The 27,855-nt window shown below is 43.1% G+C and overlaps 1 protein-coding gene across 4 annotated transcripts in view; it reads right to left on the reverse strand.

Moving 5' to 3' along the window:
• The window catches only part of fut8b (fucosyltransferase 8b (alpha (1,6) fucosyltransferase)), a 138,520-nt gene that overhangs the window by 19,708 nt on the left and 90,957 nt on the right, over positions 1-27,855 (reverse strand). For all 4 annotated transcript variants that reach the window (XM_015947504.3, XM_054748057.2, XM_070543723.1 and 1 more), the window contains one exon: positions 19,302-19,539. In XM_015947504.3, the coding sequence (XP_015802990.1) occupies positions 19,302-19,539 (238 nt within the window). The remainder of the gene's footprint in view (positions 1-19,301; positions 19,540-27,855) is intronic.

The following is a 27,855-nucleotide window of genomic DNA, read 5'->3' on the forward strand; positions in this document are numbered from 1 at the left end:
GATTCTACATTATTTTTTTATGGAATTTACCTCTTATATTTTGATGCCAAAAAATTTTTCTGGACTGATATTTTGCACTGTTTAGCTCATTTTACACCACTGACTGTGTTCATGTGCAATAAAATAGATTGCAGTCAACTGCACAATTCTCTTATGTTTTTCTTTTTCTTAACTGAAATGTATTCATCACTTGTATAGGTTAAATAGCTAAACAATAACAAACCGATTAATCGAAAAAATAATCGACAGATTAATCGATTATGAAAATAATCGTTAGTTGCAGCCCTAATCCCCATGAAGCAAATCTCAGATCTAAAACCCACCTCCCCAGTAAATAGGTCACTAACGCCCATTTTCTCCTCGCTGCGAGTATCGAACAGTTGATTTCATGCTGCAGTCAAGAATGTTTAAGTCTCCACCGGTACCAGAGTGGATTTTCTGGCAAATTACTTCTTCAGGCTGTCTAAAACAACTCACGTTTAAGATAAAATAACATCTCAGTAGTGAAAACGGTAATATTGTATCACATATTGAGCCTGCCTTTGCTCTCATAGGTTTAAAATAGCATGATCTGGAACCTTTAATATTGTTGGGGCAACACAGCAAGTAAAACAGGAAATAGATGCTGATTTATAGTTCTCCAGCTGCATCATGCAGAGATACGCAATGCCGTTATGAGTCAGTGCAAGGGCTCTCCAACAGGCTCACAGAGGGTGACAGAGACACCCACATTTTCAAACATCCATAAAAAATGACAGAGACCACAGGCTTGTGATATGGCAGGAGGCCGCTTCCTTGAAATTCATCAACAGCATTGTCATTGCCCCATCATAAATTAAAAAGATATTTAGACACGGAACAGACTGAAGAATGCATCGTGGAAGAAGTTTGAAAATATGAATGTTTATTCACTCGTGCCTGAAGGGATACAAAAATACGGAGCAGACATTTTATTTGTGGAGAGAAATGAATGGAAACGTGGGTTTAGAGGTGGCGACCGCATGAAGAGGTGGAGAAGAATGAAGGACAAATTTGTCCATGTTATAGTCTCTGAAACATATAAACACATTAGTAAATACACTATTGTGGACCGGATAAATGAGTGCAATGGTGGAATCATACCATAAAAAAGTGCTACGCCCTCTGCTGCCCTGGCTGGGAATTGTTTTGTAACACTCCCAATGTGACGGAGAAGTCCAAAATCACAATGCCAATGCATGTGTGTCTTTGCAGAGCTGATGGAAAAGTATAAATCAGAGAAAAAATCCTTGCATATCAGATCTTCTCCCATGTGTACCAGAAATAAAGTAGAACCCTAAGAATAAACAAATACAGGCCCTACCATATTTAACCTACCCCCTATTTGAATGGTCATAACTGATGCTGTGACTAAACAATTTGCCCCATGATTTTAATAAAGTATCTCTGTAGGTGTAAAATAATATTTGGAATGTAAACTTAGATTATTTGCAATTGAATTGGCCTCATTTTTGGGAAAACGTTATCTGGAATATTTAACATTTTTAGGAAGTTAGATCTTTCCTCCTCTGCTGCCATTTCTTGAAGCCTTTGAGTGTGGGGGGATTTTGGGCATTAGATACCGGGAGGATTGTTTTACACACACCAGAAACAAACAGCTTACTGTGAGCACCAGGGATGGTGTGTGAGAAACTGATTTTCAGCTTGTTCTTACTCCAGTGTCTCCTTATAGGTCGGATCCAATAGCCTGGCCTGCCAGACTCGTCCTTTGTTTAATTCTGCACAGAGACTGAGTCTGGTAACTCTCGGCAAAAAACACCATGAGAGGCGGGACTGGCCAGCTGAAGAATAACCAATAAGAAAAAAGACCGAAATCCCGACTGTACCGCACGACGCTAACGTTTTCTAGTTGTAGTAAAAAAAGGCATCTGGCAACGGCAAAAATATCTTTAATTTTTTTAGAAGTAATGCTTTTAGCGCTTCTACTTGTGGTTCTTTTTCTAACTTTGTTCGGTTGCGCCGTGCCCAGGCTCCACCCACCCAGTATATACGCGGCCAACCAACCCCTCCTACTCATTTTCGCTTTCTACCTGTGAGAAACTATTCCTTGCTCCCTCAGTGATTTTCAGGCTATCTTTGGTAGCTGCTTAACTATTCCCAGGCGTACCGTTAGGATACGTCGCCGAACGCAGTACCAACGCAGTCTGGATTTGAGCTGAGTAAGTGCTTCTAAGTCACTCGTCACACTTCACTAGGAACAGTCCACGCGTCACGGCGAACTGCTCCTACTGCTACTCGGTTGTCATTGACGGAGTAGTATTAGCGAGTGTGGCTCAAGCTAACGCTTTGAGGCGAGCTTCTCCTGTGCTTATTTAGCATTTATTTGTGCAGCTAACGTGTCACGATGAGTTGACCTACATATGTAATATAACTTTAGTTGCAGACTTACACCAGCTAACTAGCTTGCTAACGCTTTTTCAGGCTAACGTGTCACAACGAGTCAGATTGTCAGCTACGCCTTCCACCCCTGCCCCAATGGACGGGTCAGAACCGAAGGCTAAAGAGGCTGCATCCCGCCTGTGCCCGTCGTCATGTGGGGCTTCCATTTCAGGCAGGGACCCTAATCCTATGTGCATAGCTTGTATGGGTGCTGCTCACACCCAGGCATCGCTGGCTAACCCGCAGACATGCCCTCACTGCTTCTCCATGCCGGAGAAGATAAGGGAAAGGAGGCTTAGAGTGGCAGTGGCTAACGGCCGGGACCCAGGCCTTGGCTCGGGCACGCCTGTTGATACAGGTGACAACCATCAGCCACGAGCCTCCTCAAGCTGGGCGGATATGATGGAAGAGGAGCCCCCGCTACCTCCTCTGTTCGAAGGGCTGGTGTACAGCGGGTTGCTTGATGCGGGTAATGACGAGGCTGGAGGTGATGTGAACTCAGACCTCCTCGACTTGGACATGGAGGAGGAGGAAGAGGATTCCACCTTCCCAGCTCAACACTCTAGGCCGTCTAGCAGCACTGGGGTGGCATCACAGGGGGACGCCGATCTGTACGAGGTTTGCAGACGAGCAGCGGCAAAGCTCAACATTCAGTGGCTGGCAGCCCAAGGGGCAGAAGGGGCGGAACGAGACCTGTATGATGGTAAGAGGCTCCCACTATCCTCTGCTCCACCCAAGCAGCTCTTGCCGGCTGTCCCAGCATGCATGAGAGAAATGCCAATTTAAGAGCAAACTCCCCACCAAGGGATGCTCTAAACTGGAGGTGCATGGAATGGGGGAATTGGGGCTGGCCGAACCCCCAACGATGGAGCCTTCAGTGGCATACCACCTTCACCCCCAACTGCAGATCCGTGTCAGCATCATCCAGCATCTCTCTCCCATCTAAAACGGATCGTCTCACGGCATCCATTTTTCATGCTGGCCAATCTGTGTTCCCTCAACGCAGTTACTCTCTTGTCAGCTTATCAAGGAGAAATCCTGGAGGAAATGGGTCATCAGCTGGACTCTGGGGCGCCTAACCCAGCTTTATGGGACGAAATCTGTGTGGTGAATGATCTCATCCTGCGCTCTTCTAGAGGAGCAGTCCAGGACTGTGGACGTGTGATGGGTTTGGCGGTTACGGGGGAGAGAGCCTTGTGGCTAAACCTGTCAGGCCTAGGTGACACCCAGAAAGCTGATGTCATGGATGCAGCATATGACCCTGCCAAAGGTCTCTTTGGCCCTGCCTTGGAGAAGATGACTGAGACAAGTACCCGCAGAAAGCAGGAAGGTGAGGCCTTCAATCTCTGCTTGCCTCGTAAACATAACCATCAGCCACCTCAGGCACCAAAGCCTGGATTTGCGGCAGCCGCCTCAGCGGCAAAGGGCCGACAGGGTGGGGCTAGACCACAGCGATCAGCAGATGGTCAGCCAAACAAGGTGGAGAACCCTCGCCCGTGGGGGAAGCACTCTTTTGCAGGAGCAGCCGCCAGGAACCGCTCATCTCACCACAGCGAGGGCAAGAGGAAGAAGACATCCTAGCTGCTCTTGCTTCTCCTCTCCGGAAGAAGAGGCGGTTTTCAGAGGTACAAACAGACCTCTGTGTTCAGGTTTCAGACACTCCTGTGGTTCCCAGCCCAGCAGGAGTTTTGTTAGCTCCTCCCTCCTCAGTTCAGAGAGACGAGGGAGTGGAGCAGAAAATGCAGTGTCACCAAACACTTTTCAGTTTTCAAATGAACACAGTCGGTGTCACCAAGCACTTTGTTCCCAAAGGTGTGCAAAGATGTTCATGGGGATCGTTTAAAAATAAAGACAGCTTTTCTGCAGCCAGGCATTCAGCCCAGGGCAGACAGCTACCCACAAAAAATAATAAACAAACCCCATCAGGTCCCTCTGCACCCAGCAGAGGGCCTTCTCGCTCTTTCCACAGGACGAGTCGAGGCTGCTTGGGTGACGGGGAAGACGTCACCCAACAGCGGCTCGCTGTCGGCGCGGGCCGAGAGGTGGCGCACATGCGCAGTTCCCTCTTGGGTTCTGATTACAGTTTGTCGGGGTTACCGGCTTCAGTTTGCCTCAAAACCGCCCCGTTTCAACGGGATGATAATGCCAGTGGCAAAAGAGGATTCAGCGCATATCCTGGAAAATGAAATTGCTTCACTGTTGGACAAAAAAGCGATCAGGTTGGTGCCGAGCGACGAGGCCCACCGGGGTTTTATTTGCGCTACTTCCTCATTCCAAAGAAGGATGGGAAATCTCTCCGTCCCATACTCGGACCTGCGTGTGTTAAACAAACACTTACGCAAGTACACTTTCAGAATGTTGACTCACAAAACACTCTGCCGTTCCGTCCGCCCAGGAGATTAGTTTGTCACGATCGATCTCGAGGATGCCTATTTTCACATCTCAATTTATCCTCCACATTGGAAATTTCTCAGGTTTGCCTATCGGAGCACAGCCTACGAGTTTCAAACCATCCCGTTCGGGCTGTCATTAGCACCGAGGGTGTTCACCAAGTGTGTGGAGGCGGCATTGTCCTCACTGAGGACTCGTGGGATCAGAATTTTCTCTTGCATAGACGGTTACCTGTGTAGCATAATGGTTGTTGGCTCTTTTATGAAAGATAAACCATTCTACATAATAATCTGGAATATTAATTTTTACAAATTAATAACCAAATGTTATAGAGATAAGAAGACTCAAAGGTTGTTTTCATCGATAAACTGACGATCATATCCGTTTGTCTGTGTTTCAGTTCAATGAAAAGGCAAGTTTAAATTTTAAGAGTTTTAATTCTTCAATTTAAACTAACGATTTGTAATGACAATCATAGGAAAAACAATCAACATTGGCAACCTTGTTGGACAATCTTTAACAGTTGATATTTTAAGCTTGCACAAATAGACCTTGTGTTGGATGTGCTAAGATTTGAGGATGATGGAATTATGAATGCGTGCATGCAGGTGTCTGAGATTGCTTCAGGGAGAGAAAAGGTGTCTGAGTGAAAAATGATGTTTTGCAATTAAACTTTAGTTCTTATTAGGAAAAACAGCATCAGAACGCTATGTATTGTGTTCTGCCTCACCGTACTTAGGACCCCCATTTAGATCCGGACCTCGGAGGATGTTTATCCAGGTCACACCTTGGCTGGCAGAGGAGACAAAGGTGTGCGACGATCCGGTCCAGAGTTGACCTCGGTACACATTGCTGAAGCGTTCGGCAGATGCGCTTTCTCAACTTTAAATTAACTCAGAAATCAAAAGACTCTGGGACGAGTCTGCGTTAGCGGTTGCATTTCTGCTATTCTGGCTGGCTTGACAGAAATAGCGTGGTGGGAGAATGGGAAGCCGGCAGGGCTCCTTTCCCCGTGGTGTTCGTTCCACACTTCCGCTCTCTTTCGTTCTCACTCTCGTTCTGACTAACTTACTAAAACCACTTCTCTTCCCAAAGCAAACTTGTTGTGCGTCAGAGCAAATGTGTTTTGAGTTACTGTGGATACGGACCTGTGTGAGGAAGTGCATTGCTAAACATCTTCAAAACATTATTTAATTAAGTACTGATTCATTATAGTTCATGATGATTACCCAAAGCATAATAATCATTCATTTGATTAAAATACAAATTTAATTAAGTACTGATTCATTATAGTTCATTATGATTACCCAAAGCATAATAATCATTCATTTGATTAAAATACATTTATAATGAGCAAAGTGATCAAATGATTATTTAACATTTATAATGAAGAAAGTTTAAGACTTTGTTTTATTATGACTAGACTGTGGGTTGAAGTCCTTCTTCTGGAGACCAGGTATTCGGTTGTTGTGGAATTCTTCAGACTTGCTGGCAGCAAAGGTCTTAATCCGTGGGTGAAGGTGCTGCGTGACCCAGCTTTGACCCAGCCGGGCAAATACGACCTTTGGCACAGAAAACCCATACTTCCTCACGTTACAATCCCCCCTTTCATGACGACATGGTGGTCAAGCGAAAACCACCTGACGTCGTGACCTCAACAACGTGATTTACTCATGAAGGAAGACTGGTTCCAGATGAAGGCAGGAGCGAGGAAGTGTCTCCCCACGTCCCGTGAAGAAAGGATCAAATCCTGATCAGACGATTAAGGCAAAACTGTTGCAAAACATTGTAAAGTAATCCACTTAGGAGATCTTGAAAGCAGAGCTATTTCAATCGCAGTTAATTTCATCAGCAATAATGCAAAGGCATATTCAAAAGGATAAGGTAGCCCGTGTGTCCACACGGAGCTGCAGGTGATGTGGGCAGGCGAAGTCCAGTGAAGACCTCGATACCTCTCGAACCACGACCGAAGCCCCATGCGACTGGAAACCAGGTGGAGTCAGGTGAAGACAACCCTCTGATGGCGAAGATCCCCATGGACTGGAGTATCATCAGGCATCGAAGGGTCGATGCCTGATGATCTTCACATTACACCTGATTTACGCTCCCTCCCGGGGGCAAGCAGCCAGCGACGCGCTGGTGGTGTTGAATCATCTGACCGACCTGAGGTTCAAAATAAACTGGACAAAGAGCAGTTTATTCCCCAGACAATGCACAGAATATCTGGGTCTTCAGATGGACTCTCTCTTATCGCGTTTCGCTGTCAGAAGAGAGGATTACGTCCTTCACACAGTGTGTCGCACGTTTTCAGTTAGGAATCCGTGCGTCGTACAGACTTTGCCGGCGCCTTCTCGGCCTCATGGCGTCGATGATTTCTGTGGTGCGACTGGGGCTTCTTATGATGAGAGATGTTCAGCGGTGGGTGAGGTCGTTAAGACTGTGCTCCCACCATCATCTCCACCGCAGAGTGAAAATAACTCCGGCGCGCATGTCGGCTCTCCAGCCTTGGAGAGACCGAAACATTCTCACAGCTGGGGTTCCACTGGGGACGGATGTGTCCAGAGTTACCATGACGATGGACGCATCCCTTACAGGTTGGGGGCCACCTTGATGGGGAGAGCAGTGAACAGCGTTTGGTCACGCAGTTTGAAACGGGTTCACATAAATGTGCTGGAACTCCTAGCAGTGTTTCTAGCTTTAAAGCACTTCCTGCCCCACTTAAGAGACCGTCATGTCTAAGTGAAGACGGGCAACACCACAGGGGTAGCTTATATCAACCGTCGGGGCGGGACATGCTCCCTACAGCTGCACTCACTAGCCAAGGAAATAATTGTGTGGTGCAGCTCCAGACTCCTCTCAGTCCGCGCAACACATGTGGCGGGCAGCTTGAACAGAGGGGCAGACCTTCTGTCCAGAGGAAATCTTCTGTACAGAGAATGGAAACTCCACCCCCAGGTGGTGCACCAAATATGGCAGAGATTCGGTCAGCCTACCGTAGATCTCTTCGCCTCATGGGAAAGCGCCCACTGCCCACTCTTCTTCTCCCTGACAGACGTGGACGCGGCTCTGGGAGTCGACGCATTGGCTCACCAGTGGCCGAGAGTGCTGCCGTATGCGTTTCCTCCTCTCAGTCTGATTTCCTCCATTCTAATAGGAGTAAGAGAACAGGGCCTGTCTTTGATATTGGTGGCTCCATTGTGGCCATCCAAGCCGTGGGTGGCAGAAATAATCCAGATGCTTTGGGACCAACCGTGACCGCTGCCTGTCCGCAGGGATCTCCTATCCCAAGCCAGGGGAGAGATTTATTACCCTCACACAGACCGCTTGTCTCTGTGGGCCTGGCCCGTGAGAGGTGGAATCAGAGCGTGGCAGGCCTGTACCCAAGTGTTATTGACACCATTCAAAATGCTAGGGCCCCCTCAACTCGCTCTCTTTACAGCTGTAAATGGAGGGTTTTTGAGGGGTGGTGTGAAGAAAAACATGTTATCCCATTTCAGTGTTCGGTGGGGGATGTACTCTGTTTTTTGCAGAGTCTCATGGACAAGGGTAAAGCTTTCTCCACTATTAAAGTTTATCTGGCTGCAATTTCTGCATGCCATGTGGGGTTTGGTGTCAAACCAGTAGGGCAACACCCGTTAGTGAGTCGCTTCATGAAGGGTGCTCGCCGTAAGCTACCAGTCTTTAGGCCACTGGCACCACTGTGGGACCTCTCTCTTGTTCTGGAGGCCCTCTGTCATCAGCCTTTTGAACCGGTAGATGGGGCTGCATTGAAATTTCTCTCTTTAAAGACTGCACTGCTCCTAGCTTTAACTACAGCAAAGAGAGTGAGTGACCTTCAGGCATGGTCAGTCAGTCCCTGTTGTTTACGGTGGGCCCCTGGCTATACTAAGGTGTGTCTGCAGCCCAATCCAGCTTTTGTGCCTAAAGTAATGGAGTCGTCTTATAGCTGCTCCCCTGTGGAGCTGCTGGCTTTTCACCCACCTCCTTTTTCCTCAGCAGAAGAGCAGAAGCTTAATTATCTCTGCCCTGTTCGGGCTTTACGGGCTTATATGGACAGGACTGCTGGTCTCAGAAAATCAGACCAGTTGTTTGTTTCTTGGGGCACGGCCCATAAAGGCAAGCCTGTGTCTCGCCAGAGACTGGCACACTGGATTGTAGAAGCAATCAGCCTTTCATATAAGTGCAAGGGTGCTGAACCTCCTCTGGGGGTGAGGGCTCATTGTACAAGGAGCATGGCCACATCTTGGGCCCTGTTTTGTGGGGTGTCAGTCCAGGATATCTGTGCAGCAGGTAGCTGGGCCACGCCGCTAACCTTTGTGCAGTTTTACAGGCTGGATGTGTCTCAACATTCGCTGGTGCATTCAGTGCTGGAAGCAGGATGCACAGCATCTGCTTAGTGGTAAGCTGAATTTTTGCTGCAGCTCGCTTCGGGATGGACATGCAATCCGGGAGTGGGCTATATCTCCCATAGTGAAACACTGAACGAAGTTAGAAAAAGAACGAAGGGTGACGTTATGTAAACCCCGGTTCTTTGATAGCAGAGTGAGGTGTTTCACCTAGAGTTCCCTTCTTGCATTGACGGTAAGAAATCGTCCGAATGAGTAGGAGGAGTTGGTTGGCCGTGTATATACTGGGTGGGCGGAGCCTGGGCACGGCGCAACCAGTCTGTCAGGGACAGAAGTGATGTCATTGGAGCTTCCGTAGTTGGTCACCACAGGGCGATTCCCATAGTGAAACACCTCACTCTGTTATCAAAGAACTGGGGTTTACATAACGTAACCCTAAGTTTTAAAGACATTTGAGTCATTTAGAACAGAGGAAAGAACCGCAGCAAACTCTGCCGCGGTCTTTGTTGGTTATGAGAAACTGAGTGTCGATGTGTGTGACGTCCGCGACGCTGTAGTTTTTTTAGCTGTAGTAAAAATGGAGTCTGGCAACAGTGCAAACATCTTTCTTTAGAAGAAAGGCTTTTAACGTTTCTATTTGTTGTGTCCAAGCCATTTAGAACAGAGGAAAGAGCCGCAGCGAACACCGCTTCAGTCGTCATGTTCAACAAACTCAGTGTTGTGGTGTGACGTACGATACTCAGCGCTGATTGGCTCGGTTAGAATTCTCACGGGGTGGGGTTGTTTGAATAGGAGAGTTCCCAGACTCTTTCTCTGTGCAGAATTAAACAGAGGAGGAGTCTGGCAGGCCAGGCTAAGGATCCAACAATGGGATGCAGGATAGGCTGATCTCTATCCCTAAGAGCCCTTTTAACACCTTCAGTTTAGCTTCCTCTGTGTTTCACGCTTAAAATGATGTTTACAATAAAAGAGAGGTGTATATTGGCTTTTGCATCTTCAGCAGTCTGTGTGTGTGTGTGTGATGGGAGGAGACAGTCGTGGGATGGCAGAGACAGTACGGGACATGCTACAGAGAGCTGAGGAGTGGAGGTCTGCTACAAGCTTCTAGCACCCTAACACACTTAACTCTGAGCACAACGGTTTTAGCAGAATAACACCCAAACAATGTTGGTGTGTGATCAACCAGAACTACAGGGGAACCAATGTATTAACCCAAAGACAGCAAAGAAGTGAGATAGTTGTATCCTCATTTTCAACAAACTCTTTCAAATGGAAGCAGCAGAAGACAGACGTGAGTTTCTGAAAAACTTAGTGGCTTAGAGAGGAACAAGTGCTTGTCGTCTTGCCGTTATAGTTCTGAATGACTCATTAAAGGAAGTAAAACGTCCACCGCTGACTCATTCACTTCACAATTACTTTTCACTGTAGTGTTGAATTGGTGGTAAGTGAAATAGTAGTTCGAGTTTGCTTCTAAATTACTGTTAGTATAGTTAGCTCAACATTAGCTTCTAGCCTTCTTTACACAATGTTCAAGTGAAACACCCTCTTAGCATCTTAGGGGCACAAGAAATAACTTCTAGGTTGCTCTTGTTTACTGGCTTCCATAACTTGAACAACTCTGCAGCGTTAGCTCGGCGCAACCCCACAAACTTGCAGCTTGTAAATAGTTATGACGTCCCCCTTTTGTTTTGTTTTTTTAAAGGACAAAAGCTGACAACCACCCAGTCGTCTGCGAAGAAAATCAATGCGAAGAAGTTTCAATGTTACCTTCCTTCCAACATGACTGAGACTGTTTTGTAATTATTTCACAGTAAAAATTGGTGCTTTAAGTATAAGGGCAATAAATAAATAAATAAAATCACATAAATGAATACTTTACAATTTTGATTGTCTAACTGAAATATAAAAAAAGCAAGTAGTAGTACTTGGTTTATAATTACATAAGCGTTGCAGTCAATAAAATGCATTATGTTGATTGCTAGCACTATTTTGGGTTTGAAATAACTTCACATCAGCCCCTTTAGTTGTGTCTTACATACAAAGACAATGACATGGAACACACTCGTATGGCTACAGTACTTAATTTGTAAATCAAACGTTCCCTGAATGGCGCAGTGGTTAGAGCTGTTGCCTTGCAGCAAGAAGGTCTTGGGTTTGCTTCCCAGCCTGGGATCTTTCTGTATGGAGTTTGCATGTTCTCCCTGTGCATGCATGGGTTCTCTCCGGGTACTCCGACTTCCTCCCACGATCCAAAAACATGACTGTTAGGTTAATTGGTCTGTCTAAATTGTCCTTAGGTGTGTGTGCATGATTATTTGTCTTGTGTGTCTCCGTGTTGCCCTGCGATGGACTGGCTCTCTGTCCAGGGTGTACCCTGCCAGATTGCCCATTGACCGCTGCAGATAGGCACCAGCTAATTAAGCCCTGGCTACAGCAGATAAAATATTAGAACTCACCAGCAACAAATTAATAAAGGCTCAGGTTTGCAAAGAAGTTGCTTCAGTTCTCCTTTCAGAGGGTTTATTTCCACCGTGACACAATGGCCTCGAACTGGACAAAATGTTGGAAAATGAACTCGTTTCAGGGAGAATTTCCAGCTTTTGAACCGTGTTTCCTAACTGCAGCAGCCATCCATCATATGTTGCAGTAAAGATTTCTCTCTGCTTTGTACTCAGCAGGAAACAACCTCCCAGCACACAAGTTCATCTACAGACTGAGCAACAGAGACTCTTTTCTCTGTCATCACATTTCCCTGCAACCATTTAGGATCCTTTTTAAAGTTTGCGCATAAACTTACTGATTGCATCAGAGCCCTAAAAGGAGTTGAATGTAACAAACCAAGAAGGGATACAAAAAAAAAAAAAAACACAAAAAGTTTTAATTACTGGAGGAAACTGTATAAAAATAAACCGATGGTGCACGTTTGTGGGTGGCAGAAGGACGTGAACCTTTACGATCAAAAGTAAAGTCGAAATTAGACCTAGGTGTTTTCAAGCGAAACCGTGACAATCAGATGAGTGAGCATCCAGTTTTATTTAGAGGCACAATATACAACACTGTCACTATAGAGCTTTGGGAGTCTAGGATCAAACACGCTGATCCAAAACAAAACCCAGATTTAGAGTTTTTCACCAACTCAGCGGGCTCTCCAGTTTTAAAAATAAACATCAAATTTGACTTGTTTTATCTCCGTCTTTGTGGGGGTCCTTTTAAGTGAAACAACATGATGTATTCAGGAAAATCTGAAGAGATGCATCTTGAGATTTGCCTGGCTAGAAACAAAAAGTGATGAAAACCTCTTAAAAAATTTTGGACTTTATTATTATGAAGTCAGGAACAACAAAGAGAATAAATTTGTTAACCACCACAGGAGCAGTCGACCATCAAAGGGATGTTTTAATCTGAGAAATTATAAACAGAACTGAGAACGACTTAATCACATTCGCTGATGTTAATGTTCATGAGAACAAATAAGTGGTCTGACAGTAGCTAAAGACACCTGGAAGAGGGAGAAGACTGGAATCAGGTGAACAGCACATTCTGCTGTTGGAGCTTCGTCCCATCAGGGAACATGATGTAATTAGAACAAAGGGCCAGGCTTGTTTTATTGCACTAGGGCTCTGCTGGCCTGCTGTTACTAATGAAACAGTGAACTCCTTATTGGCTCTTTGATGGACATGCCGAGGGTCCACGGTGACTGCTGGAGACAAGAAGCCACTACAAGAGGAGACATTACAGAAGATGAATGAATGACTAAAGCTGTGAGCTGAATTGTTCATGGTGGTGTTGTTAAAAGGATGAAACAAAGTTGATGTTTTAGACTGACTGCAAATAAGATTTAATGTAATCCAAACTGGTCTTTTATAATCTACAGAATTGGATTGAACCTGGATTGAGCTTGAATTTGATTCTGGATCTGAAAAAAACTACATTTGAAGTTTTATTACAATGGACTGAGATGGAATTTACAGTAAACTGATGCTGAAAGAATAAACTAGACTAAAATAAGAATAACGGTCTGAACTAGGGACGTTCAATATCTTTTATTTAAATTAAAACCAATATCCTATACTGATATAGCCCAACTCTTAATTTCCAATACTGATATAAACCAATACGGTAGGATAAGTGGGATCATTTTCGGTAACAAACCGCATTTCTTCGATAGTACTGCATTCTTGAACTTTAAATATTATCTGTACAAAATATGACAACTACTTCCATTTACGTTAGGCTAATTGTACCAAATAGACCAAAATATCTCAAAAACTTTACCTGGGGTTAGTCCTTTTCTGACATTTTGGAGAAGAAGCTTTAGGGTTTGATGTATAATATGTGCATGGTATGTAAAATTTGTCATTAAAAAGTGCAAAATTCGTAACGATAATGTCCAACATTACATTTGAATGCCAATATTAGCCAAAAATAATGGTAGACTGATTGGACATCCCAAGTTCAGAGTACAATAAAGGTAACCCACCAGCGTATTTGTTTCCAAACGTTTATTTCTTGGTCTAAGAGACTCACAGGCTGCTAATAAACCAATTAAGAATTTTTACATCCAGCACTATCTATAGATATTTATATCTATATCTATATATATATACACATATCAATACATATCTATCTATCTATCTATCTATCTATCTATCTATATACACACACATATCAATACATATCTATATATCAATATATATATATATATATATATATAATAGAAATATTATATATATATATATATATATATATATATATATATATATATATACATATATATATATACATATCAATACATATATATATATCTATAAATATCTATATCTATATATATAATATTTATATTATACATATATATAGATATATAAATTTATATATAAGTATGTATATATGTGTGTGTGTGTGTGTGTGTGTGTGTGTGTGTGTGTGTGTGTGTGTGTGTGTGTGTGTGTGTAAGTACTCACTGGCCACTTATTGGGTACACCTGTCCAACTGCTCGTTAACGCAAATTACTAATCAGCCAATCACATGGTGGCAACTCTATGCACCTAGGTATGTAGAGATGGTCAAGACGATCTGCTCCACTTCAAATCGAGCTTCATAATGAGGAAGAAAGGTGATTTAAGTGACTTTGAACGTGGCATGGTTGTTGGTGCCAGACAGGCTGGTCTGAGTATTTCAGAAACTGCTGATCTTCTGGGATTGTCACGCACAACCATCTCTATGGTTTACAGAGAATTGTCAGAAATAAGAAAATCATCCATTGAGCGGCAGGTCTGTGGGCAAAAATGCCTTGTTGATTCCAGAGGTCAGAGGAGAATGGCCAGATAGAAAGGCAACAGTAACTCAAATAACCACTCGTTACAACCAAGGTATGCAGAAGAGCATCTCTGAACAAACAACACGTCGAACCTTGAGGCAGATGGGCTACAGCAGCAGAAGACCACACTGGGTGCCACTCCTGTCAGCTAAGAACAGGAAACTGAGGCTACAATTCACACAGGTTCACCAAAACTGGACAATAGAAGATTAGAAAATGTTGCCTGGTCTGATGAGTCTCGTTTCAGTCTTATTTCTGCTGCAACATTCGGATGGTAGGGTCAGAATTTGGCATCAGCAACATGAAAGCATGGATCCATCCTGCCTTGTATCAATGATTCAGGTTGGTGGTGGTGGTGTAATGGTATGGGGGTCATTTACATTGCACGCTTTGGGCCCCTTAATACTAAATGACCATCGTTGCAACGCTACAGCCTACCTGATTATTGTTGCTGACCATGTCCAGCCCTTTATGACCACAGTGTACCCATCTTCTGATGGCTGTAATGTTTGTATGTGTGTGCATTACATATATATGCATGTATGAATGGATGTATTGGCATATACCGGTACATATGGATGTGATTTGAATTTACATAGATTTTTCCTTGTTTAGCCTATTTTCTTTAGTCTATGAATGTGTATTGATTGGCCATTTTACCATGCATGAAATGAGCTACACATTCACTATCTCTCTTTCTTAACATTTTTTAATCACAATTGTCTACTTTTTGCTCATTTTAAATATATATTTTAACCCTTTTCTAAATTCCTTTTTATATTTTTACATTTTTTGTTTTTGTGAAGCGCCTCGTGATTTTTATCTTGAAAAATCCGCTATAGAAATGATCAGTGGCGGCTGGCCAGTAGAGGGCGATAGGGCGCCACCCTCCCAGTTTTTCAGTATTTTTAATTTTTATTTAAAAAAATTAAATAAAATTAACAATAATCACATATTCTAAGTTAATTGTGTGTTTTGTAACAAAAATAAATCATATATATATATATCTATATTGGTCTCTGCCGAGCGGTGGAGGCTGTGTGCTGTTTTTCAATCGCCCAAACAGGATGAGACCAGCTGTCCAATTGCTGACAAGAATATCAAAGGGTAGGAATGGGAATGTATCCAATCAGCGTCGACGTTGTTTCAGAACGTTTCAGAAGCATGATCGGCGATGGAGCTACCGCCAAAGGTTTCGTTGGTGTTCGGTAGAACTCGGCAGAGTCGTTTTTGGTCGTGACGCAGATGTAACATGGACGCCGCCAGTGACTACAACCAGCATGGATACCGGATCTCAGCAGCCACTGAATTCAGTTCGGTCTCTAATCCAGTATCCGTTCGAGAGGAGAACTATGGTGGAAAAACTTAATGTCAAAGAGCTTGGACCAGATCAGCCCGACATAAAGATAAGCCAGCAGGAGAAGGAGAGAGGTAAACTGTACACACTAGGCTTCTCCCGAAATTGGTACACCAGGAAGGCTTGGCTAGCTGGATGCAATCACGCTAATGCGTTATTTTGCTTTCCGTGTTTGTTATTCAAAACGGCTGGGACAGATAAGGCATGGATGAGTCAGGAGTTACAGACATGAAACATTTTTCTGAGAAGGTGAAGAAACACGAGTCATCCCGGGCACACATGGACAACAACACGGTGAAGCTAGCCATGCTAGGCAGCAGAGCTAACGTTGCCATGCAGGGAACAACAGCAGCTGGGTGCAGAGGTAAGCTGTACATTACATTTCTGTGAACAAGACTATCAGAATCAGAAATCCTTGGTTGTCCCACAAACTGGGACATTTGTTTAATAACATGTTTAATGTGCAATAACTGTAAAAACTAATTTCAACACACATACTTATCACGTAAATGTGTATTTCATGTAAATTTGTACATACATCAATCTGATTCCATTTTACTTGTTACACTTCTGCTGCAGCAAACAAATTTCCCAGCTTTTGGAACAATTAAACATTTCTGATTCTCAATTAGATGTTTTTACCTCAAATGTAAAAACATCTGATTGAGAATCAGAAATGTTTTATTGTCCCAAAAACTGGGAAATATGACATTTGTAAGAGGATACTGATGACATTATTTCCTATGAAAGTGTTTCCTATGTACTTATCTGTTGTTTTTTATTTATCATATGACAGGTTTTTCACACCATCCTGAGCCATGCAAAAGAAGGTTCTTGTCACCACACCCATGACCACAGCCGAAACAGAAAGGTGCTTTTCTACTTTAAAGAGGATTAAGACTTTCCTTGAGGAACACCATGACACAGGATGGGCTGAATGCTCTTGCCATGCTCTCCATGGGAAAAAAAAGCTTGTCACAAACATTCCTGACTTCAATAAAAAGCTAATCGAGAGCTTTGCCACTCAGAAGGACAGAAGGGCAAAATTTCTGTACAAATGAGGTATCACACACACACACACAAATGCATCCACTTGATCTTTGTATAAAGTTGACCTTGGCACAACACTCCAGAAATATTTAACAGTGTAAATTTCTAGCATTTTGTCTAAGTAGCGTTTTACTGTAACAGTGACCTGCTCATAATTTTGGGTGTTCACTCAAATGTTGAAATTAAACAAAATGTTTTTGTTACTTGCCTCTTGCATTGCCTATTTATCATTTATGGTCATGTTATTTTATGTGCAATTTAATGCAGTATTTTTCAACCTTGGTCTGCAAGGCAGCGTGCCAATAGTCAGACACACCTGGATTAATCAGTTTGTCCAATGATGTAAGACAGGAAATAAAAGAGCTGTGCTTAATTCAGGAAATAGTGAAGTTGTGCACAAAGCTCAGAAAGCACAAGTTTGTTTAAAAATAAAAAAATAGCACAGCCCCACCAAAAATATTTTTCACCAGCCGCCACTGGAAATGATATTTTCTTCTTCTTTTTTCTTCAGTTTAATGCTAACAGCCCAGTTCATAAGTCTCAATTATTCTCTCTGTTATTATTATAGGAGAACGTAAAACACAAGGGAGTGCATGTACTGGACCTTTAAGAGATCTTTTGAAAATAAAAAAACTGCCATTGTTTGTAAAACCGTTAAGCTCCACTGGGCACCAACAACAGCCCTTTTGCAGATAACATAAGCATGAGCTAAAATAGGTGTACCGCTTTAGGCCAGTGGGAAGCACAAATATGAACCGCAAAGTTCAATCGGAAAATATCAGATTCCCAGAATCCACACTGATGTTTAGATTTCTTTCAGGCATATCCTACTAAAATGTCTTGAAAACAGTATGTTCAGGGCTAAGTATGGGAGATACATTATTTAAGGGTTGTTTAATTTTTTTCTATTGAAAGTTCATAGACAAAATACAAGTGAAATCTGGAAAGAAGTATTTATTTATTCAGTATAACATTAATAATTTAGGTAAAATGGATTTTTGGAAAGGAAAATTGTTTGTTTTACTTTAATGTAAAACTAAAAGTCGGTAACAGAGAGAAATGTGATGGATTCTTAAATTAATACTGATTTTTGCTGAATTTCTGCTAAATCAGAACTAAAATGTACAAAAAACCCACAGGAAACTGCGGCTGTCCATTTGCAACTAGACCGGAGTGGTTTGTTTATAGGAATGAACTCATGAGATTATTTTGGCAAAGAAATCCATGAACAGTAAGTTTATCCTGCTGCTGGCAGCGAAAAGGCTCTAATGGAAGCTGCATCGACTTTGTTTATACTGTAGAAGCAAAACGGAGCAGCCTTTCGCGGTCAAGGTTTTTTTTTCCCGTGTCCTGTCTGGCTGTGAAGAAAACAGAGGGAAGGGAGCTCCAAGTCCCAGAGATCCAGGTGCTGCCCCAGAACACAGGAACCCCAAGAAGACTGCAACCAGAAAGGCCCCTGCCCTCCTAGAGAGGCGCAGAGGATCGCCCCGGGGGGCCACAACCAGCAGCCGGCAGAGTCCCGGGAGATATCAGCGGCAAGCCCACAGGCCCGCCCGCAGCCTCCCACCCCCTAGCCGGCCGAGCCCGGGACCCAGCAACCCGGGACCCAGGGGCGACCACCCCCGCCGGGGACCCAGCAGAGCCCAGGGACCCAGACCCCACCAGACAGCCACCAGGATTGATAAGGCAGACGCCAAAAATCTTAAACCCCCTGAACCGGGAACCACGACCCAGGCAGACCAAGGCACCACACCCCACACCAGGTGTGGCAGGGGGAGGGGAGACGAAGATCTATATCATCAAAAGAAGTCCCAGGAGAAGGGAGGAGTCAAAGGCCCCGCCTGACATATACAGTCATACACAAACAGTCATACACTCCCTTCCTCATGCTCACACATGCACATACAACCAAAGACTTACAAAAATGCACGCCGGACACCCACTCATGCTCCCCATACACACCCTATTCACTCTGGTCCCGGTACTGCTGCACACTGGGTACAACCATTACCGGTTCCCAGAGTTCGACCCTTTCTGCTGGGGTGATGAGCAGGCTCCCCCGCCCAACGCTGAGCACAGCAACCCACCACCCCAGACCCCAACCAGATGGCCAGATCTCCCTCCTAGCCTCCAGCCCCAGGAAGCCAAGCAACAACAGAGGTGTGCTAAGACCCCTAGTCTCGCTCCGCCTGCTCCAATATAGTGTTAGTGTGTGTTGATGAGGTGTATTCCATGGCTGTGGTGAGCGGGCAGTGCGGGCATCGTCTGGCATATGCCAGCTGATGCCACAAAACCACCCCACTTGACCACTTCGCGGTCAAGGTTATGTGATAAGAAAGTAACTTGTGGTTTTGTGTGCAGCTTCAAGGATAAAAACAGGTGGAGGTCATAGTGATGGTGTTGATCTGGATCCTTTACCAACCTGACCAGTGTCCGGTGGAAGCCCCAGACCGATCGCTGCACGTGTTACTGATGGGCAGGAAGACAGTCTCCCAGCCTCCGGGGGCGTAGCGCCAGTTGTGGGACTCCAGGATGAGCGTGCGCTGGGTGCCGTAGGCGATCATGAAGCAGTAGACGACGTGGTGGAGCTGGCAGCCATAACCGCAGCCCTTATTGATGTTACACACCAGCTTCCTCGCCTTACTGCAGTCCGGGGGGTTCTGGAAGGAGAGGGAAAGGATGCGTCAGCGTCTTTTATTGCTCAACTTTTTTACCCCGCGTCTCACAGAGAGCTGCTCTCTGACTTGTAATAACAAGACGCCTTTATTTGTTTGCATTGCCAGTCTCATATTGAACTCTGATTTATTGTTGCTTGGTTATGTCTCCCCCCTCCCCCCCCATGTTTCTTTCCCGTCAAATGCTTATTCAATCTCATCTCTTCAATCGGTTTATCCTTACCCATCTATCCCACTCTGTCAGTCCCTTTTCCTGTTGGAAAGATAAAAACTTTTTCTATTTTATTTACCAAGTTCTTTCTGTGTAGTCAAAAAGAGCAACGCCATTTGATCAAACACCATTCAGATGAAAGTAATGAGTCACACTGCTGTTTCTTTAATAATAGGCCCAAATACATATTTACTATTGTGTATTAGCATCCTTTAAGATAAAGGACTTAAAACACCCAGTTGTTTCTTATTTGGGTGGTGTTTAATGGAAACTAGAGTGCTACTTTGGAAAAACGGGCTAAAAGCCCCTTATGGAAACTGACTCATTCTCTGGTTTGGTCTTTTTCTGGGATTTCTTAAAATGACAATAGGTGCATTTCCTTTACCGGAACTTCAGGGTAAATGCGGTGAGGGGGAAAGTGACTAGGTTTGTTGTTGTTGTGTGTGTGGGGAAAGGGGTGTTTGTAAAATATTAGTAATGAAAATGGAAGAGACCTCAGGAAGAATAGCTCCACAACTAGGTGGGAGCTAATGAGGTTCTCAATAAATAAAAAAAAATTAAAACAAAAAAAGATCTGAAGGCCTGGTCCCCTTAGCTGTCATGTCTCCATTTACAGTTGGGCCCTGTAGGGAATGTGCTAAGACGCCAGCACATCGCGACCGCTGCGTTGTGAGTGACATCACCGATTGGCACAGAATGCACAAACAGCTCGTGCTTTCAAAAATACCCGTCCCGTATGCATTCCCTATTTCCTACGTCGACGTACAGTGTCATTTCTGACTGAGTAACAACCAATAGGCGGCGTTCCTGCCCACCATCTGCACCGGGCCTCCCACTCGGCCACTTCAAGTAACTACCTCTGAGTAAGGTACTCAGAAGGTTCCTGAAAACGGTCCGAGTGGAGACACGCGCATGTCGGGAGATCCGAGTGAGTTTAACATGAAGTTCCGGTAATGGAAACACAGATATTGTCTAGGTTTTACCATCAATCTCTGGAAACATCCATCAGAATGTTGTTGAAAATGAATTAAACGATGTCCAGTTGTTGAAAAATATTGACGGCTTAATAATGTATAACCATAAAAATCAGGTTTAAGATCCACGAGCGCAGGTCTAAGTCTCTGGGCGACGTGATGTTTCCTTCTACGGGAGCCCATGAAGACAAAATGCATTTACTAATTTGTAACAAACTGATACCAAACTTTTGCCATTCATTAGTGATGAAAGAGAGTCTGATGTGCTCGTCGATTTGCTGGAGGTTCAGCACCCAGGAATTTTAACCCTAATGGCCATCCATTGGAAAGGTCTTACTCTAACACAACAATGCTGTTTGCTTGCATTGATTTAGGTATGTACTGCCCCCTAATTGCCAGAAAAAGTACATACTGTCATTTTAACAATAAAAAAGAAAGAGCAGCAGCTTGAGTATTTAATATCTTTTCTGTCCTAATCTCCTTTTGGATTCTCTACTTTTTAATACATATTTCCCTTAAACCCATCTGCTATGTATTTCGCCATTCACCCACTCTCTTTTCTTCCCATCTTTCTCTGGTCATGTTTCCTCTTCCAACACACTTTCAATTCCTCAACTCAAAAATTAGCTTCAATGCCATACCGTCTGGGGGAAGAGTCCTGGATATGGGGAGCTAGCGAGGAAACAATAAGCTGTCGCCAACCAGATTGATGCACGCTGTGTTAACGATGAGTTGCCGAGCGGGTTGTGATCTGTAGCCGGTTTGAGCGACTGAAACGCTGGTGCCAACCAGCTTCCTAAACAGCAATTACCCACTGATGGGAGTGTTTTCCTCATTAGGCTGCTGCAGCTGTGGATAGTTCACAGTAATCAGGCTGCCCAGCACCCACAGGCTAACGCTGCCTATCACGCACCACCGGGAGAAGACGGCGAGTAAAAGAAGAAAGAGGAGGCGAGGAATAGCAATAAGAATAAAAATGAAATAAAATAAAATAAAATACACATAAAAAGATGTCAGGGCCCAAGAGAGGTAGGGGCAAATTAGCAAAAAAAAGGAAAGAGAACAACCTTCGGGTGCACAAAACTGATTAACCCAACTGCTGTGCAATAACACGAACAGAGATCAACAGCCGCTGAGCTGACAGAACAATCCACACAGGTATTCCCTCTTAGTTACAAGCGGGTAACCTCACAGGTGTGAGCCAACACACTGATAATCTACAGTGACGTCTGCACACAAAGGGCCTTGTTTTCTATGTATCTGTTGATGTATCTGCATGAGATCCTTTCATGGCATGAATCATGTGCAGAGAAGGACACCACTGGATTCTAGGTTGCTAATGGCGACGCTGGAGCGGCTCAGAGGAACGGGTTCAAGGATAATGATGCCAGACATGCGCTCCGGCAGTCTCTCGGTACTGCTGGGCGCTTACTGTAGGTTAAGTACCTCTTTAAATAGCATTCCTTTAGAGTGTGAAACACTGGGTCAGAGGCGGAGTGATTGACCACAGTGATATTGTTGATTTAGGAAGCACGGCTCAGAACAAGTGATTTTGACAGCATAATAACCTCAGGTAATTATCCAGCGTGCTGCTCGCATTCCCTCATTTCAAGATGCTTAAAGAGAGACTCGAGTGCATTTAAAAGGCTTTTCTGTGCCGCTAAACCGAGCTGGCAGAAGACGCTGGGAACGGCTCGGATGTGCACCGTATATTATTCATCCCATTACAGGTGTTTGCATTTTCCTCATGGATGCCCTTTTAGGAAAACACCTGCAGTGCGTGGTGACAGGTTTCACAGCTGAAGGTGTGAACATATTTTACTGGGAGGGACTGTTAATTAATTCACAACTATTCTGGTGTCCCACAAATTCAGAAAACTCCAGTATTATCATAAAAACATTCAATGGTACGTTGAGGGTTTAAGGATTTTCTTAAAACGGTTTTTATTATAATCATTTTTCCTTTTAAAGCAACAAGATATAGCTTTATAAACTTTAAGCTTTAACATTGATCTCAGTGATTGCTGGGTTACAAACTACCAGTTTCATACTTGACACAACTCTGCAGCCCTCTGCTGACCAAAAAACGCACTTAATAGTTTTGTGGAGCAGGAAGGTGCTCTATAGGGGGCATTCTATCTACTTTACAGCTGTTAGCGCTAATGCTAGCAGTTAGCATTTTCAGTTTGCTGATCGTCTATTAAAAGCACAAAAAAGAAGAAGCAAAGAGCTACAACCAGAGTGTACATCGGCACAGCGTACCCTAATTTGAGGGAGCTAACGGAGGCTACAAAATCAAAGACTGATGGTGACCTGGCTTTGTTGCTACTGGACTTGTAAGTAATAATAGGTTTTATCCAACAGTGTGGATCTTTTTACTTTGTATTTTCTTTTCGCATTAGTTGGCTCATGATATTGTTAGCTTTTTGTTAGCGCTAGCTACAACAGTGTTACTTGACAACGTTCATTATATCTTCTTCTTAGATAATTAATACAATTCTTTGGTAATGCTTCCTTTTACAGTGCCCTAATTACTAAGTACTTACATGGTAATTACATAGCAAGTGAAAGTGTATTACTGTTCTGAATTCTTAAACAGTTATTAACATGTAGCTCAGGTAAAATTCTAGTTTTTATTGTTATTAATCATTCTCAGTAAATAGTGCTTTACACAATAATTACACTTCATTACAATTTTACACTTCAATTACCCAATAATACACTTTAAGTTACTATGTAATTACCATGTAAATAATTGGTAATCAGGGAACTGTCCGCACACTTCAATCTGCGATAATATAATATTTATTCTTCTCAAGCTTTCAGTCAAAAGACCTTCATCAGGAATTGTCAATTTGTTTCAATTCAATGTGACAATTCCTGATGAAGGTCTTTTGACTGAATGCTTGAGAAGAATAAATATATTATTGCAGATTGAAGTGTGCGGATTTTTTTCCTCTTCATTCAATCTTTTATCCAGCACCTCAAACCAGATGAGCGGTGTTTCTTCATTTTTATTAATTAGAGGACTGTAAAAGGAAGCGTTACCAATTGTTTTTGTTTCAGACATGTAAGGTCGTGTTGTGAGTTCTTATTTTTGACATGTTTCAACTGACGACTGCGGTCTTCATCAGGAGTGTCACAGATGTTAGTGTGATACGTCCGTCAGCTGTTCTTCTGGTGGGCATGACTGATCCAGCAGATCTGTCAGATTTGCTGGATCGGTCAAGCCCACCCCCTTGGCTGGTTTTTGGAGAAGGGAATCCCAGGTGCAAGACAGCTGATAGGCCCTCCTCGTCTTGGTTCACGGTCCACTATTCTTGCTGTCGAGAAGAACAGCTGATAAAGACACATCACAAAAACATCTGTGACACTCCTGATGAAGATCGCAGTCATCGGTCAAAACATGTCAAGGTAAATAAGAACTCACAAACCAACCTTATATGTCTGAAACAAAAATAATCTTAATTATACAACATGATTGTATATGACAGTTGTAATTCCAGTTTCAACCAGTAGGGTAGCAGGAAACTGCTCCGTGTTACTTTAAAGCAACACTGGTTCAATTGTTTGTAGTCATAGAATTTCCAGTTAGCTTGTTTTGCTTTTTAATGGGGAAAATTGCAGCTGCACAGTGGCGCAGCGGTTAGACCTGTTGCCTTGCAGCAAGAAGGTCCTGGGTTCGCTTCCCGGCCTGGGATCTTTCTGCATGGAGTTTGCATGTTCTCCCTGTGCATGCGTGGGTTCTCTCTGGGTACTCCGTTTTTCTCCCACAGTCCAAAAACATGACTGTTAGGGTAACTGGTCTGTCTAAATTGTCTTTAGGTGTGAGTGTGTGTGTGCATGATTGTTTGTCCTGTGTGTCTCTGTGTTGCCCTGCGATGGACTGGCTCGCTGTCCAGGGTGTACCCCGCCTGATTGCCCATTGACCGCTGGAGTTAGGCACCAGCCCCCACTACCCTATGTGGACAAAGCGGGTTCAGACAATGGATGGATGGATGGATGGGGAAAATTGCTAATTTATATAGGTACATGCATGTTGATGCGTTTCATCATCAGTAAAATTACCTTAAGGCCTGGATTGTTTTTGAAGTAGACAGTGTGGGGGCCACTTTTAATATGGTTAAAAACATAGTTCATATGATTTTATTGGTACTTATCTACATGTTATACTATCTTGAGAAACACTATAAATGAATAGGAAATATCAGAATATGTAACACATTTTAATAAATGTTGAAAAACGTGTCTAAATGTGAGTTTTGAAAGAAACACAGAAGTGTGACTCTTTTGAGCTAAGCAACACAGATATGGAGTAAATATTTCAATAGTTAACACATCTGCAGTGAACTCATCCTCCGACTGCAAAAGAAAAAAATTTAAGATGGACAAAATAATGGAACGCTTGCCGCTAGCTGAGATCAGCAAGGAAAATAAGCCCTGAATGGGACTCAAACTCCGGTCTCCAGTGAATGGGGATTCCTAGCATCCTACTGAACCCAAGTATGTAGCATAGATGATGAAACTCGTTGCAATTTTAAATTGGGATTTATCTTTTTATTTCTAACTAGTAGTTTCCAGGAAGTATATATGAAAAAAAAAACTAAATGCTGAGTTATTAGAGTTAATAGTACCTGTTGAGATATTCATTCTTTAGTTTCTTTTCAGCCGTTAATATTTCAAGATGATTTATGAGATTTTAACACAGTTTGACGGACAAAAAGATCTATCGTCTTGGAATTGGGAGATTTAACCTTCAAAACATTTAAGTTTTAATCTACAACATATGGGCGTTGTTTCTCATCAATACACTTGAGGGCATAAGCCCAGACATAAACCGTTTGAAAGATTTCATTCATGGATTATTACAGGTTTGGCAGCTGGAAAGGCGACATACAACACCACAGAAAGTTGTTTGGAATAAAGAAACAAAAAGAATAATGAACAGGAACTTTTGGTGTAGAAAGTAGATCAGAGAGTTATTAGAGACCACAGATAAAACGGATTCCATCATCTGACTAGGAATCAGCAGACAAAAGAACTCAGAACACCATGCTCTCTGGTAAAGTTACCTCTCAGAGAGTGGTACATCACCTTTATTGTGCCTGTGGAACCCCTTCTGCTGAAGATGGTTCCCACTCTGAAAAAAAACCCAAGCTTGACTTGACAGGCTGCTTCCATTTTTTAAAGGCATACTATGCAACTTTTTCATATTTTTAAGTCATTTTCGTGAGCCAGTATGTGCTAAAACAACCCTTTACATGGTTAATGGAAAGCCACTCAGCCACCCCTCTGGTCGGAATACTGCACTTACAACTTAAGAGTAGCCGGTCCGGTCCCTGTTGGACTTAGTAAGGTGGAGCTGACATGCTGTTTGAGCACATTTCCTGCATGTTTTAAATCAGGAACACAGCTGGTTTGTTTAATTTAGTGATGAATCACTCCTGTAGGAACTAATGAAGGCAGGGAGACGTTTTAGCTGTTAGATTAAGGTGTTAAAAAGACGAATGCACAGTGAGGAGATAAGTTTCACTTTTGCAAAAGTGAGTTAAAACGGACTCTAGGGGGTGCTAAATCAAGCCAAAACTGCATTGCTTCTCTTTAATACACTTACAAATTGTTCTCATATTAATTCCTTTAACGTTTTGCAATTTCCTCTGTCGTTGTTTCTCGTCATTAAATGATGTTTAAGTGCTTCTTAAAGATTTCATTTTCATTTGTTAGATTAACGACGCAACAGACAACCATTATTTAACTGCTATCGCATGACGGACCAAAGTGATAATGGTAATAAGAAGTAATCATGAAACAGATTTAACAAATTATGCCTAAATGCTTAGATTTGTTTAAACTTTGAAGACTGCAGCTCTTTAGTAAACGCAGAGTGGTTTTGAAACAGGTAAATGCGTGAATCTACTGTTTCACTGGTTGGGCTGTGATGTCATAATGGAGGTGCTGTTTTTATAGCGGTTGAGAAGAACGGTGCTAGAGGAAGTCCCACACAAACATGACTGCATGGTCTCAACCAGAAAATTATGAAAAAAAGGTCATTCAAATGAAACTTGGACGTTGAAACTGGAAAAAGATGTAGTCTCTTGTTCCAGCTCAAGCCCTGCCCCCTTTCGTGTGACTAAATGGGAAATTTTTCAGACACAAAGATTAACACAAGAAAGAGAAAAAAAAAAATCACAGAAAATTTTGCCACACATCCCTCTGGCTCCAAAATACCAACATGGCACAATTTATGAGCCAGACACCATGGTTTCATTTTTCACTCAAGAAAAATGTTACTTACCTGTTTTCTCTGGTTTATAGTTTCAATTTTAGCATTTTCAACATTAAAACCTGCAGCAATAAACTCCACAGCACCATTTTAATGATAAAGCGATACTTTTACTATTGTTAAATACCTGGAATACAACATTACCTGATAACCACCCAACCCTAGCAGATCCCTTTCTACTGGTATAACCATCACAAACCCAGAAGCACATTCTTATGTAAAATACTTCAATTAGTTGATATTAAAACTTAAGTAGAAATGCTTTGTTAATAAAATAAAACTATCAAATCCTGACTTTGTACAGCATGAGTCTGTCATGTCTCAACTCCTTTGGTGCTGAAACACCAAACATACTAAACATCTTAATCTCAACATTATTTCTTTCCTACAGGAAGAAAACCTTCTCAAGCCAGACAGACTTCATCGTGTGATGGATTGCTTCTGTGGTTGTTGAGAAACCTACTAATCAGCTACAAATATTGTGTTGCAAAGTATAAATGATTATAGATTCAAAGGCAGCGGGTGCATAAAACAAAACTTTCATCTGAAGGCGCCATGGTAGCGCAGTGGACCGACTGAGGAGGAGGCAGAAGCTGCTGCAGGTGGAGCAGGGAGGAGTCTGTGTGTGTTCATAGAGAAGCATTTGTAACACACACACACGCACGCACGCACACACTCTACCTCTTACCATACGGGCATGTTCATCGATCTTGTGGCGGAACTTGAATGTTATTGCACAGCAGTTGCTAGCATAGGTGTGTGTGTGAGAATCCGTCTGTGTGTGCGTGTGTGATGAATTAGTGATGGCAGCTGGTAAAGCGGTGTGATCCCTC

Source organism: Nothobranchius furzeri, chromosome 2, assembly GCF_043380555.1.
Source record: "Nothobranchius furzeri strain GRZ-AD chromosome 2, NfurGRZ-RIMD1, whole genome shotgun sequence".
NCBI classification, from domain to species: Eukaryota; Metazoa; Chordata; class Actinopteri; order Cyprinodontiformes; family Nothobranchiidae; genus Nothobranchius; species Nothobranchius furzeri.